The following is a 15,000-nucleotide window of genomic DNA, read 5'->3' on the forward strand; positions in this document are numbered from 1 at the left end:
TTCCTAATATCCAGCCTAAACCCTTTCCATCAGGAAGTGCTTCCTGATATCCAACCTAAACCCTTTCCATCAGAAGTGCTTCCTAATATCCAACCTAAACCCTTTCCATCAGAAGTGCTTCCTAATATCCAGCCTAAACCCTTCCATCAGGAAGTGCTTCCTAACCACCTAACCCTTTCCATCAGGAAGTGCTTCCTGATATCCAACCTAAACCCTTTCCATCAGAAGTGCTTCCTAATATCCAACCTAAACCCTTTCCATCAGGAAGTGCTTCCTAATATCCAGCCTAAACCCTTTCCATCAGGAAGTGCTTCCTGATATCCAACCTAAACCCTTTCCATCAGAAGTGCTTCCTAACATCCAACCTAAACCCTTCCCATCAGGAAGTGCTTCCTAACACCTAACCTAAACCCTTTCCATCAGGAAGTGCTTCCTAACATCTAACCTAAACTCTTTCCATCAGGAAGTGCTTCCCAACATCCAACCTAACCCTGCCCTGCACAGCTTCAGGCCATGCCCTCTTGTCCTGTCACAAGGTGCCAGGCAGCAGAGCCTGACCCCCAGCTGACTACAACTTCCCTTCAGGTGGTTGTAGAGAGTGCTAAGGTCCCCCCTGAGTCTCCTCTTCTCCAGGCTGAACCCCCCCAGCTCCCTCAGCCTCTCCTCACCAGCCTTTCCCTCCAGCCCCTCCCCAGCCTGGTTGCTCTCCTCTGGCCCTGCTCCAGCACCTCAAGATCCTTCAGTGAGGGCCCAGGGCTGCACACAGTGCTGGAGGTGAGGTCTGCCCAATGCCAGCACAGGGCAGAATTCCATCCCTGCTCCTGCTGCCCACACCATTCCTGATCCAGGCCAGGATGCCCTTGGCCTTCCATGCCCCTGGGCACACTGCTGGCTCCTGTCCAGCTGCTCTCACCCAGCACTGCCAGGTCCCTCTCTGCCAGCTGCTCTCCAGCCACTCACCCCCAGTCTGCAGCAGTCTCGTGTTGGTGTGGCCAAAGTGCAGGAGCCTGCCCCTGGCCTGGTTGAATCTCAGCCCATGGAGCCAGCCTGGCCAGGTCCCTCTGCAGCATCCTCCTCCCCTCCAGGAGATCCACACTGCCTCCTAACTTAGTGTCATGCAAGACAGCTGAGACATGACAAGAGACCTGCTCACTCTTGGTTCCCTTAGGAAGCCCCATCCCAAGCCAGGGCAGGTGGGCACCAGCCTGAGAAGCTCTCAGGAGATCTGGGGGCTTGGTAAATAATGAGAAGTGTTTGGAGGTCTTGGAGATGTGGTAGCTGGAGGCATGTGGACTCAGCATCATCAGCATCATCCTCTCATAGAATGGGTTGGGTTGGGAGGGACCTTAGAGACCTTCTAGCTCCATGATATGTCCTTGAGAGGTGTCTGGAGGCAAGGGCAGGAGAGCAGTGGCACTGCTGGAGGCCTGGAGCTGCTGTGCTGCCACTGAAGCCATGGCTCCTGGCTTGCAGCTGCTGCTGGGGATGCAGGATGCCAGGGGAGTGCATCCATGCAGGTTCCAGCTTGGTGTCTTTACTCTTCATAGACTCACAGAATGGGTTGGGAGGGAGCTCAAAGCTCAGCCAGCCCCAACCCCTGCCATGGGCAGGGACACCTCCCACCAGCCCAGCTTGCTCAGGGCCTCATCCAGCCTGGCCTGGAACACCTCCAGGCAGGAGGCAGCCACAGCCTCCCTGGGCAACCTGTGCCAGTCTCTCCCCACCCTCACTGGAATGAATTTCTTCCCAGCAGCTTTCTGCACATGCAGTCCAAAAAAATCCAGCTGTGTGCTGAGCTGCATCCAGAGCAGGGAGAGCAGCAGCACAGGGAGGGGATTCTGCCCCTCTGCTCTGCTCTGCTCACACCCCACCTGCAGCACTGCCTCCACTGCTGGGGCCCCCAGCACAAGAGGGACCTGGAGCTGCTGCAGAGGGTCCAGAGGAAGCTACAAACCTGAGGGAAGCTAACAGATGGTCAATCTCCACCTCAGCCCCTGAGCTGCAGCATCCCCCTCTCCCCCACTCCTCTCTAACCAGTGCCCCTTGCTCTTGCAGCGAGCAGGAGCTGCCCACCCGCACTGCCTTGGAGGAGAAGGTGAGCTGCCAGCTCTGCCATCCTGGGGACCAGCTCCTTGTCACACCTGCTGGGGAGGGGGGAGGCTTTGGAGGGGATGAATCTGCCACTGAGAGCCAAGCAGCCAGGGCCTGTTGGGCACTGCTGCCCACACAGAGAGAAACTCTGCTTGGTGCCCAAGCTGTTGGAGATTTTGTTTCAGTAGGTCAGGATCCCAGCCTGGGTTGGACTGGAAGGGACCTTCCAAGGTCATCCACTCCAAGCCCCTGCAGCCAGCAGGGCCATCCCCAACCAGAGCAGGCTGCTCACAGCCCCAACCAACCTGCCCTGCACTGCTGCCAGCCATGGGGCAGCTCCCACCTCTTCTGGGCAGCCTGGGCCAGGCTCTCCCCACCCTCAGGAGCAAACATTTCTCCCTTCTCTCGACTCTCCAGCTCCCTCTTGCACTTCAAACCATCCCCCCTTGGCCTGTCCCCACAGGCCCTGCTCAGAAGTCTGTCCCCAGCTTTCTGCTCAGCCCTTGAAGCACTGCAAGGCCACCAGAAGGTCTCCCCAGAGTTGGTAGCACATCCTCTGTGAGGGTCCTGCCAGCTGGCACTGGAGAGCATCCTCCTCCTGCTGCTCTGATGGGATGAGAGCAGCTGAAGCTGCAGGGAGTTTTGTTTTCCTCCTCTTGGAGGACTTCCTCTGTGTGCAGCCTCTGTGTCTCATGGGTTTTACACCACCACAGGTTGGAGTAAGCAGCTCCTGCAGCTGCCTGTGGATTGTCCCCATCCCTGCTGTGAGGTCTTTGCCAGGAATCACAGCAGCACTTTGCTTGGAAGAGACCTTTAAGGTCACAGAGTCCAAGCCTTACCCCAGCACTGCCAGGGCACCCCTGAACCATGGCCCTCAGCACCATATCTCTATGGCTTTGAAGCCCCTCCAGGGCTGGGGACTCCACACTACTGCTCTGGGCAGCCTGGGCCAGGCCTTGACAACCCTTTTGGGGGAAGAAATTGTTCCTCCTGCCCAACCTAACCCTCCCCTGGGGCAACTTGAGGCTGTTCCCTCTCATCCTGTCACTTGTTCCTTGGGAGAAGAGCCCAACCCAACCCTGCTACAACAAAGAAGTTAAAAGCTAAAGGGAATGAAGTTTTGTGTGGTTTTTTTTTTTTCAGGACACCTCCTCTGGGGCTCCTTTTCTTAACTATTTCTCTATTCTTCTTCCCCCTTGCCCCAGCAAAAGCAGCAGGAGATCGAGCGTGTGGACAAGTGGCTGAAGATGCTGAAGAAGTGGGGCAAGTACAGGAGCAGTGACAAGGTGAGGAGGAAGAGCACAGGGCCAGAGGGATGTCCTCACTGTCCAGGGAGTCAGGCTAGAGGAACCAGAGACCACCCTGCTCCTACCTCTTAGTCTGGAGTGCTTGAAAGCTTTCCATTGGAGCTGCTGGGCCCCCAGGGGAGGGAGGAGGTCCTGCTCTGACTGCAGCAGTGTCCAGAACCTGCTGCTGGGCTGTCTGAACTTCTGCTTCCCTGTGCCTGCATGAACAGAGATGTTTGAGCACCCATCAGGGTTGCTCCCGTGTCACCAGCACCTGGGACTGGTGTGGGGGATGGGACTGATATGGTCCAGCTGATGGTGCATGTGATGGAGCCTCATCTGAAGCACAGCCTCCAGCTCTGGGGCCCCCAGCACAGGGAGGACCTGCAGGTTAAGAGTAGCCCTGCAGAGAAGGACTTGGGGGTGCTGGGGAAGGGGAGAAGCTGGCCAGGAGCCAGCAATGGGCACTGGCAGCACAGAAGGCCAAGGGCAGCCTGGGCTGCAGCCAAAGCAGTGTGGCCAGAGCTGGAGAGAGAGGATCCTGCCCCTCTGCTCTGCTCTGGGGAGACCTCACCTGCAGGGCTGGGGCCAGATGTGGGACCCCAAACACAAGAGAGACCTGGAGCTGATGGAGAGGGTCCAGAGGAGGCCACAAAGATGATCAGAGGCTGGAACAGCTCTGCTGTGGGGACAGGCTGAGGGAGCTGGAGCTGTTCAGGCTGGAGAAGAGAAGGCTGCAGGAGACCTCAGAGCTGCATTTCAATATCTGTAGGGAACCTCCAGCAAGGCTGGGGAGGGACTTTGGCCAAGGGCTGAGAGTGCCAGGATGAGGGACAATGGCTTGGAGCTGGGAGAGGGGAGATTGAGAGTGGAGAGGAGGAAGAAATTGTTGAGAGTGAGGGTGGGGAGAGACTGGCACAGGTTGCCCAGGGAGGCTGTGGCTGCCTCCTGCCGGGGAAGTGATCAAGGCCAGCTGGGGGTTGGTCTTTTCTCACAGGCAACAAGTGGTAGGACAAAAGGAAACAGCCTCAGGTTGTGCCAGGGGAGGTTCAGGTTGGATATGAGAAACAATTCCTTCCCAGCAAAGGTTCTTAGGCACTGACCCAGGCTGCCCAGGGAGGTGGTGGGGTCCCCATCCCTGGAGGGGTTTCAGGATGTGGTGCTGAGGGATGAGGCTCAGAGGCATTGTGAGCTGTGGGTGAGTGCCTGCACTGGATGATCTCAAAGGTCTCTTCCAACCTCAGGACTTCTGTGATTCTATGGTGTGAGCACCCCTGGGCTTCCCTGGTCAGGCAGTGGGGACAGACAGGGCTGGGGTGAGGGCTGGGTGGAGCAGGAGGGATCCCAGTCCTGTCTTTTGGATGTAGAGTCACAGAGTGCTCTGGGCTGGAAGGCAGCTCCAAAGCTCATCCAGTCCAAGCCCCTGCACTCAGCAGGGACATCCTCCACCAGATCAGGTTGCCCAGAGCCCTCTCCAGCCTCACCTTCAAGATCTCCAGGCATGGGGCCTCAACCACCTCCCTGGGCAACCTGTTGCAGTGTTCCAGCAGCCTCCTGGTGCAGAACTTGTTGCTCACATCCAATCTCAATCTGCTCTGCTCTAGTTTGAAGCCATTGCCCCTGGTGCTGTCCCTGCAGGCCTTTGGGAGCAGTCCCTCTGCAGCCTTCTTGTAGCCCTTCAGGTCCTGGCAGGCAGCTCTGAGGTCTCCCTGGAGCCTTCTCCTCTCCAGGCTGAACACCCCCAGCTCCCTCAGCCTGCCCCCATAGCAGAGCTGCTCCAACAGCTCCTGGGTGTGCTGGGCAGCAGCAGCTGATGCCATCAGCTCTGCTGGGTGGCCAGGGGCTGGAGTGGCCAAGTGGGTTGGGAGGCTCTTGGGGCCAGAAGGTCTCAGAGCTCTTGTAGTGGAATAAATGCCACCATTGACACCAGCCCAGCCTGCAGGCAGCACTGGGGCACAGAGAGGGCATTGTCCCTGCGCTGGGGCACTGGAAGTGGCTCTCCTGCCTCCCAGCAAGCAGTGCTGGGCCCCAGCAGGGAAGGAGCAGTCTGGTGACCCCAGGCAGGAGAAAGGAGCTTTGGTTTCAGTCCTGACCAGCCTGACCCCTGCTGCCCTGTGCCAACACAGGCAGAAAGGGCTGTGCCACACAGCAGCTGGGCAGCAGTGAGTGCAAGGAGCTTGAGAGAGACACCAACACCTCCAGAGGCACAAAACTGTGTCCAAACAATCAATAAAATCAGGCTGTGTCCTTCACCTGGGGGTGCAGCACCACAGCCTGGCATCAGGGGCATGGGCAGCTGCTCAGAGATGCCTGCTGCCAAGGCTGGCTGCTGCCCAGAGGTGGCATTGGAAGGACCAAGAGTGGCATTTGAAGGACCAAAAGTGGCATTGGAAGGACCAGAGCTGGCATTTAAGGACCTAGATGGGCAGCCCCACACCCTGGTGTCAGGGGCATGGGCAGCTGCTCAGAGATGCCTGCTGCCAAGGCTGCATTCTGCCCAGAGGTGGCATTTGAAGGACCAAAAGTGGCATTGGAAGGACCTGAATTTGCAGCCCCACACTCTGGTGTCAGGAATGTGGGCAGCTGCTCAGAGATTCCTGCTGCCAAGGCTGGCTGCTGCCCAGAGGTGGCATTGGAAGGGCCAGAGGTGGCATCCCCCATAAGGTGTGCCCACAGTCATGCCCCTCAGCTGGTCCTGGGATGGTCTGGCTGAAGCAGGGGTGCTGAGGCCCTGGTGTGGTGCTTGGGTGCTTGGTTCCTCTCTCAGCCCTCAGGCTGCCTGCAGGTTCCCAGCAGGTTTGTTTCCCCCCACCCTTGGCTGGCAGGATGGCAGCTGAGTGCCAGGAGGCAGCAGCTCTGTGTTGTCTGAATAGAGCCTTGGCTGCCAGCTCTGGGAAGCAGCTCTCCCTGAAGGCAGGAACCTTCCCTGTGCTCATGGAATCACATCTTGGCATCACATGGAATCAGGATGGAAGGGACCCCAGAGCTCATCCAGTTCCAAGGCCCTGCCATGGGCAGGGACACCTCCCCCCAGCCCAGCTTGCTCAGGGCCTCATCCAGCCTGGCCTGCAACACCTCCAGGCAGGAGGCAGCCACAGCCTCCCTGGGCAACCTGTGCCAGTCTCACCACCCTCCCACTGAAGAACTTCTCCCTCAGCTCCACTCTAACCCTGCTCTGCCTCAGCTTCAAACCATTCCCCCTTGGCCTGGCTCCAGACACCCTCAGCAAAAGTCTCTCTGCAGCCTTCCTGCAGGATCCCTTCAGGATCATCAGGAGGAAGTTGTGCACAGTGAGGCTGGGGAGACACTGGAACAGGCTGCCCAGGGAGGGGGTTGAGGCTCCATCCCTGGAGCCATTGCAGCTCAGGCTGGATGTGTCCCTGGGCAGCCTGCTCTGGCTGGAGGTGTCCCTGCTGCCTGCAGGGGGGTGCACAAGATGCCCTTGGAGGCTCCCTCCCAGCCTGATGCCTTCTGTGCTTGTCTGAGCTGTGCTGTGGGCACCATTTCATTCCTGGAGCTCAGAGCTCAGCACTAATCCTGCCCTATGGTTTTTCTCCCCTACCTGACCTTTTACAAAGCCTCTGCTCCCTGACATGAAGACACAAAACCCTTCCAAACAACTCTTGAACCCTGCCAGCAGCACCCCCCTGGAGGGGACAGGAGCTCCCTGTGTGGTAGGTGCTGAAGGCAGGAGGAAGCTCAGCAGCCAGAACCATTTCCATTGCAAATTCTTCTCAGGGAAAAAATGCTTTGGATGTGTTTCCTGAAAGCAGCTTCCTCATTTTTCCCTCTGGGGGTCCACCCCTGGTGCTTGGGCTTGGCATAAAGGGGTGTGCAAGGCCACCTATGGTGGCCTTGCACACCCCTTTATGCCAAGCCCAAGCTCCCCTTTATGGCTTCCAGCCCAGTGCCATCTGTGATATGCACCACTTCAGATACCAGCACCATCCAGAATTCTTTATTCCCAAGGGAGAGGCCAGCTGGCAGCTGCTGGGGGAGAAGAGGAAGTTCAGCTCTGTGGGAAGGACATCACAGAGCCACAGATTGCACTGAGCTGGATGGGACCCTCCAAGGGCATCTTGTGCAACCCTCTGCAGGCAGCAGGGACACCTCCAGCCAGAGCAGGCTGCCCAGGGCCAACTCCCAGAGCTGCATTGCTGTGCCCTCTGGGGTACCAGAAATGCCTCTGATGGTCTTCTGCACATGAGAGAGTGGCAGGAACAGGGGAGCCACAGAGCATGCTGAGATGGCACCAACCTGAAACACACACCCAAGGACCTGCCTCCCCCCACTGCCTGCAGACCTGCAAGTGATCAAACCTCAGAGCTGAGAGTCCTGCAGGGGAAAAGGAGCAATGGAAGTTGAAGGCAGAGAGGGAAGCAGCAGAGCCCCTGGGATGAACCACAGCAGGGAGGGCAGCAGGAGATGGCACCTCCTGCTCCACCTGAGGAGGGAAAACAACCCTCAAGGTCACCATCTCCTGTCTCTCACAAACACTTTGGTCCTCAGGGGAGGGAAGAGAGCCTTTGGCCCAGGGCCCATGTGGGCTGCCAGGCAGCCCAAGGCACTGCAGGCAGAGTGGGCATCGTCCCAGGCCCAGAGGGAGGTGCTGCTGGTCACACTGCTGGCTGGGGCTCGTCTGCAGCAAGGCCAAGGACTGAACACACAGTGTCCCAAACCTGCTCCAGGATTTGCCATAGGATCAACTTCCCTCTCAAAGCTCACAGCACAGCGGCCATAGAGAGTCAGAGAATGGCAGAGCTTGGAAGGGACCCCTGGAGCTCACCCAGTCCAACCCCCCCTGCCAGAGCAGGGCACCCAGGGCAGGGCACACAGCAACACAGCCAGGGGGGGTTGGAAGCTCTCCACACAAGGAGACTCCACAACCTCTCTGGGCAGCCTGCTCCAGGCCTCCAGCACCCTCACACCAAACAACTTTCTCCTCCTGCTCACATGGAACCTCCTGGGCTCCACTTTGTGCCCCTTGCCCCTTGTGCTGTCCCTGGGCACCACTGAGCAGAGTCTGGCCCCAGCCTCTTGCCCCCCACAGCTCCTTTAGCTCTTGCTGAGCATTGCTCAGCTCCCCCCTGGGGCTGCTCTTCTGCAGGCTCTCAGCCCCAGGGCTCTCAGCCTTTGCTCCTCATAGAGCTGCTCCAGGCCCCTCAGCAGCTTGGGGCCTCCCCTGGACTCTCTCCAGCAGTTCCCTGTCCCTCTTGAACTGGGGGGCACAGAACTGGACTGAGGACCCCAGATGTGGCCTCACTAGGGAAGAGCATGGGGAGAAGAACCTTCCTTGCCCGCTGGCCACGTTCTTCTTCATGCACCCCAAGATACCATTGGCCCTCTTGGCCACAGGGGCACATTGCTGTCCCATGGAGAAGCTGCTGTCCCCCAGGACTCCATGGAGCTGCTCCCCAGCAGAGCATCCCCTAAGGTGTCCTGGTGCCTGCTGCTCCTCCTCCCTGGGCCAGGACCCTGCGCTTGTCCTCATTGACCTTCCCGAGCTTTGTCTGCAGCCAGCTCTCAGCCCGTCCAGGTCTCACTGGGTGGCAGCAGAGCCTGAGGGGGTGGCTGGTGGGCAGCAGCAGCAGCTGCAGCTGTGGCCTGGCAGCAGCAGGGTGCCCTGGCAGCAGCCCCTGCCCGTGTTCCCCTGCAGATGTGCCGCCGAGTCTACAAGGGGATCCCCCTGCAGGTGCGGGGCCAGGTCTGGGCACTGCTGCTGGACGTCGAGAAGATGAAGAAGGACAACGAGGGCAAGTATGAGGTAGGGACTCCTGCTGGCCAAGGCCATAGGGGTGGGGAGGCTGCTCTGCTGGGGCAGCCTGGGGCTGTGCTGATGCAGAACTCTCCATCTCCACCTGCTGAGGCAGCAGGGCAATGGAGGGCCTTGAGGGTGGCTGGGGAGCACTGCACCCAGCCCTTGGCAGCTCCTGGGGGGTGCCAGGCTCCCTCTGGTGTGGACTGGCCCTGGCCAGGAACTGCTGTGACCTCTGGGGAGGATAAAGGCTCAAATGAGTGTCAGCTCCTTCTCCACCTGTGCACTGGGCTGGGGGCTTTTAGCCTTCTCCATGTGTGGGCTGGGCTGGGGGCTTTTAGTCTTCTCCATGTGTGCACTGGGCTGGGGGCTTTGAAGTCTTCTCCAGCTGTGGACTGGGCTGGGGGCTTTTAATCTTCTCTATGTGTGAATTGGGCTGGGGGCTTTTAGCCTTCTCCAGCTGTGGACTGGGCTGGGGGCTCTTAGTCTTCTCCCTGTGTGCACTGGGCTGGGGGCTTTCAGCCTTCTCCCTGTGTGCACTGGGCTGGGGGCTTTTAGTTTTCTCTACATGTGGACTGGGCTGGGGGCTTTTAGCCTTCTCCCTGTGTGCACTGGGCTGGGGGCTTTTAGCCTTCTTCAGCTGTGGATTGGGCTGGGGGCTTTTAGCCTTCTCCCTGTGTGCACTGGGCTGGGGGCTTTTAGCCTTCTTCAGCTGTGGACTGGGCTGGAGGCTTTTAGCCTTCTCCAGCTGTGGACTGGGCTGGGGGCTTTTAGTCTTCTCCAGCTGTGCACTGGGCTGGGGGCTTTCAGCCTTCTCCAGCTGTGGATTGTGCTGCTGCTGCTGCTGGAGGCCACAAGCAGAGGTGCTCTGAGTGTTCCTGCATCCCTCAGGAAGGGTGCAGGGAAGAGGAAGGGGCTGCTCAGCACAGCTTGCCCCATCAGCTACCCCCTGCAGCTGCCCCAGCATCCTGGAGTGCTGCCACACAGCCAGGAGTACCCCAGAACAGGTGGGTGCTGAGTGGGGCACCCCAAACCTCTCCCTGGGCTGCAAAATTCCAGCCAGGGGGTATTGAAATGTGCAGCAAGTTCAGAAGCTTTAAAGCAGCCCACAGGGAGTCACTGGTCCAGCTAAGGGTGGGCTGAGGGCAGGTCTTGCAAGCTTGGGGGATGGAGTTCTGAGCATGGGGTCCTGGGATACAGCTTGGATGTAGAGCTGGAAGTTGTCTGTCAGTGCTGGAGGAGGTTGGATGGGAGCAGCTTCGAAGAATCACAGCATGGTAGGGGTTGGAAGGGACCTTCAGAGGTCATCCACTCCAAGCCCCCTGCCAGAGCAGGGCACACAGAACACATCCAGGTGGGGTTGGAAGCTCTGCAAAGAAGGAGACTCCACAACCCAGCCCCCTGCACTCAGCATCCAGACATCCTCCACCAGATCAGGTTGCCCAGAGCCCTCTCCAGCCTCACCTTCAGTATCTCCAGGCATGGGGCCTCAACCACCTCCCTGGGCAACCTGTTGCAGTGTTCCAGCAGCCTCCTGGTGCAGAACTTGTTCCTCACATCCAATCTCAATCTGCTCCTCTCTAGTTCTAGATCTCAGAGGTCTCTTCCAACCTCAATAGTTCCATGATCCTATGGTGTAAGCTGTTGCAGCAGCAGTTGTGGAACCAAACCCCAAGTGTCAGCCAGGGCTTGGTGCCAATTGTTGGTTCTTATTTCAGGCATCTCAGCTCCTTGGTGCTGCCTCTTCCCATGGCAGCCTGGGAAAGCCCTTGCTCAGGGATGGCCCTGTTGAGGGATGTCCATCCTCAGGGCTGGCCTTGCTCAGTGCTGGCCTTGCTCAGGGCCTTGCTCTCCCAGCCTGGGCTGTGTTGCAGCCTGCATCACATAGCTGGGTGAGGATCAGGCTGCCATTGAGTCATAGAATCATAGAATGCAGAGCCTGGGAAGGGACCTTTAAAAGTCATCTTGTCCAACCCCCCCTGCAGGGACAGCTCCAACTAAATCAGCTTGCTCAGGGCCTCATCCAGCCTGGCCTTCAACACCTCCAGGCAGGAGGCAGCCACAGCCTCCCTGGGCAACCTGTGCCAGTCTCTCCCCACCCTCACTCTCAACAATTTCTTCCTTCTCTCCACTCTCAATCTCCCCTCTCCCAGCTCCAAGCCATTGTCCCTCATCCTGGCACTCCCAGCCCTTGGCCAAAGTCCCTCCCCAGCTCTCCTGGAGCCCTTCAGGTACTGGAAGCTGCTCTGAGGTCTTCCTGGATCCTTCTCTTCTCCAGGCTGAACAGCCCCAACTCTCCCAGCCTGGCCCCACAAGGGGAGGTTCTGCAGCCTCTGCTCATCTTGGTGGCCTCCTCTGGCTCCCCTCTTGTGTTTGGGATCCCCATATCTGGCCCCAGCCCTGCAGGTGAGGTCTCCCCAGAGCAGAGCAGAGGGACAGGATCCTCTCACTCCATCTCTGGCCACACTGCTCTGGATGCAGTCCATGCTGTGACATTGTGGAGGCAGCTCTGGTTGTGGGGGCAGGAGGTGGAGTGCTGCTGCCAGCAGGTGTTTGTGTAATCCCTGCCTGCTAAGCAGGAGGATGCTAACCCTCATCATCCTCACTCCAGTGGAGATGTTCCCAGGGAGCTGCCAGGGGCTGGGGCAGTCAGCAGAGGTCAGAAGCAGTCCCAGCAGACAGGTCCTTGACCTGCTCCCTCCCTCAAAGCAGGGTGCTGGAAGCAATCCAAGCAAAGGAAAGTCCCCAGGAGTTTGAGCTGTGCTGCAGAGGGGTCTGCAGTGAGCAGCAGCTTTGGGCTAAGAGGCTTTGCAGGCTGCAAACCCCCTGCAGGCTCTTCTTAAGCTGCCTCTTCTCTGGTGCCAGCTGCTGCCAGTAATTAGCTGTCCCCTGCTGGCCTCCAGGAGTGGCTTACTGCAGGTCTTGCATGAGGGGTTCTGCTTTGCAGAAGGGACTCAACCTCAGCCCCAGCCCTGTGTCCTGGGAGGCTGGTGCCCAGGCCACCTTGGGGCATGAAGCCTGGCACAAAAGCCTGGCATCTGCACGGGCCTGGGGTTCTGAGTGTGACACCAGGCAGGTGCCAGGGGCTTGGACTTTGCTCTCACCCTCTGCTTGCTCTGGTGAGGTGCTGTGCCCTGCACTCAGGCTGGTGCAGGAGTCTCTTTTCCAGCCCATGTCCTGCTCCCCACCTCCGTGTGGCCCCTGGAGTGATGCCAGGAGAACACCAGGTCCTGCTGCTTCCACAGTGCTGTAACTCATCCCAGTGTCCTCTCCATGCAGGCCTCCCGACTCTTCCTCAAGCCCATGGCAGCTCAGTTGTTCCTGGTGCTGCAGGAGGCTGCCATGGGAGGTGCCACACTTGGTGCCAAAGTGCTGTGATGCTCTGTGCCATAGAATCACAGAAGTGTCAGGGCTGGAAGGGACCTCAAGGCTCAGCCAGTCCCAACCCCCTGCCATGGGCAGGGACACCTCACACCACAGCAGGTTGCTCACAGCCACATCCAGCCTGGCTGCAAAACCCTCCAGGGATGAGGCTTCCACCACCTCCCTGGGCAACCTGTGCCAGGCTCTCACCACCCTCATGGGGAACAACTTCTTCCTAACAGCCAATCTCAATCTCCCCACTTCTAGTTTTGTCCCTGGGGTGTTACAGCCACAGCCAAGAGAAGGTGGCAGGAGAAATGTGCTGGCCATGGGGCAGAGCAGAGACATCTTGGCTTTGTCCAGGGTCTCTGGGATGGGACCTCCAGCTTCCCAGCCCCCAGCTCACAGTGCTTATGAGCTTGGTGGAGCCTCCGGGTGACTTCAACAAGAAGGAAGAAATTCTTGGCAGTGATGGTTTGGAGACTCTGGCACAGGTTGCCCAGGGAGGCTGTGGCTGCCTCCTGCCTGGAGGTGCTCCATGCCAGGCTGGATGAGGCCTGAGCAAGCTGGGCTGGTGGGAGGTGTCCCTGCCCATGGCAGGGACTTGGGGCTGGCTGAGCTTTGAGCTCCCTTCCAACCCAACCCATTCTGATCCTGGACACCAAGGGAGAGATTTTTCATGCTCAGTGAAGCACTGTTGGACCTTCAGCCCTGCCCTGCAGAGCCCTTCAGCTCTGTGAGCAGTTTGCTTGGATGCAGGATTGGGTTTGTGTGTTCAGAGGGTGAAAGGTGATGATGCTCCCTCCAGGGTGAGGGAATCCCTCTGCCTGTGTGGGAAGTTTCTCCTTTCCTGCATTCACAACCAGGCTCCAGGATCTTCAGGGTCCCTTCCAACCCCAACCCATTCCATGACTCCATGAATCTATGAACCAAGGAGACCAGCCCCTCCTGGGCTGCTTGTTCTCCAGGTCCTGGGAGCAGGCAGGTGACACAGTGCTGCACAAGCTGTCTGCTGGGCAGGTGCAGTGAGGGAAAAAAACCCAAACTGGGGAGTTTCAGGTCTTTGGGAGAACTGTGTATTGCTCAGGAGGGCTTTGAGCAGGGCCATCTGAACTGGGGTGACTCAGGGTGCAGGAACTGACGTCTTGCCTCAGGCTGTCTGCCTGCTCTGGAGAAGGCCAGGAGAGCACAGGGAAAGGAGGTTGTGCATCAAATCTTCAGCCTCACTTCTGTCCTCCCTTGGCTTGTGCAGGCAGAGTTCAAAGGAGCTCCCACACTGCTGCTCCTCCTCCCAGCTGCTGCTGAGGCTGCAGCTCATGTTCTGCAGATGCCATCACTGCCCTGAGGGCACTGCTGTGCTGGGGACATCTGGGTGCTAATGATGTTCCCCAGAGCTGATGTGGCCACCTCAGGTCAGCAGCAGCCTGGAGGCATCTTGCACCAGGCTGATGGCAGCTGCTGAAGCAGATCTGCTGTTTCCTGTCTCCTGTGTGAGCAAGGAGAGGTCCTGAGCCCAGGCTCCAGGCCTGCTGCTGGGCTTGCTGCTCAGCTCTGCTGCCCCTGACCTGCTGGTGGGTGCCTGAAGACAGTCACCAAATGTGCAAAGGAGGAGGGCAGTGATCCTCAGGGCTGTCTAAAGGCTGTGAGAGGAGCTGCTGGGCTGCAGCACACTGCTCCCTGCCTGCATGCAGGGGCTGAGCAGAGGCTTCCAGGTGGAACAGCAGCAGGGTTCATCCATGGAGCATCTTCAGCTGGGGACTCTGGGCTGAGCTCTGATTTGAGTTGCCTTGGGTTTGGATGGACTTTGGTCCTTCATCTGCATGGTGCTGCCTCTAAGACCACTACTGTGTGGAGGGCTTGGACTGCTGGAAAGCAGCTCTGTGAAGAGGGACCTGGGGGTGCTGGTGCTCCCCATGGCACAGCAGTGTGCCCTTGTGACCAGGAGGGTCAGTGGTGTCCTGGGCTGGGGAAGAAGAGTGTGGCCAGCATGGCAAGGGAGAAGGGAGGTTCTCCTCCCCCACTACTCTGCCCTGGTGAGGCCACATCTGGAGTCCTGGGTCCAGTTCTGGGCTCCCCAGTTTCAGAGGGACAGGGAACTGCTGGAGAGAGTCCAGGGGAGGCTGCAAAGCTGCTGAGGGGCCTGGAGCAGCTGTGTGAGGAGCAAAGGCTGAGAGCCCTGGGGCTGAGAGCCTGCAGAAGAGCAGCCCCAGAGGGGAGCTGAGCAATGCTCAGCAAGAGCTAAAGGAGCTGTGGGGGGCAAGAGGCTGGGGCCAGACTCTGCTCAGTGGTGCCCAGGGACAGCACAAGGGGCAAGGGGCACAAAGTGGAAGCCAGGAGGTTCCATGTGAGCAGGAGGAGAAAGTTGTTTGGTGTGAGGGTGCTGGAGGCCTGGAGCAGGCTGCCCAGAGAGGTTGTGGAGTCTCCTTGTGTGGAGAGCTTCCAACCCCCCTGGCTGTGTTGCTGTGTGCCCTGCCCTGGGTGCCCTGCTGGAGCAGGGGGTTGGAC

General features: G+C 58.8%; 1 protein-coding gene across 1 annotated transcript in view; it reads left to right on the forward strand.

The window, feature by feature from the left end:
- LOC128973998 (USP6 N-terminal-like protein) overlaps window positions 1–15,000 on the forward strand; it is a 57,484-nt gene that overhangs the window by 25,046 nt on the left and 17,438 nt on the right. Inside the window, exons 5-7 of the mRNA XM_054390501.1 lie at window positions 2,056–2,095; window positions 3,297–3,377; window positions 9,034–9,141. Of these exons, the coding sequence (XP_054246476.1) occupies window positions 2,056–2,095; window positions 3,297–3,377; window positions 9,034–9,141 (229 nt within the window). The remainder of the gene's footprint in view (window positions 1–2,055; window positions 2,096–3,296; window positions 3,378–9,033; window positions 9,142–15,000) is intronic.

The sequence above is a fragment of the Indicator indicator genome, chromosome 21, assembly GCF_027791375.1.
Source record: "Indicator indicator isolate 239-I01 chromosome 21, UM_Iind_1.1, whole genome shotgun sequence".
Classification (NCBI taxonomy): Eukaryota; Metazoa; Chordata; class Aves; order Piciformes; family Indicatoridae; genus Indicator; species Indicator indicator.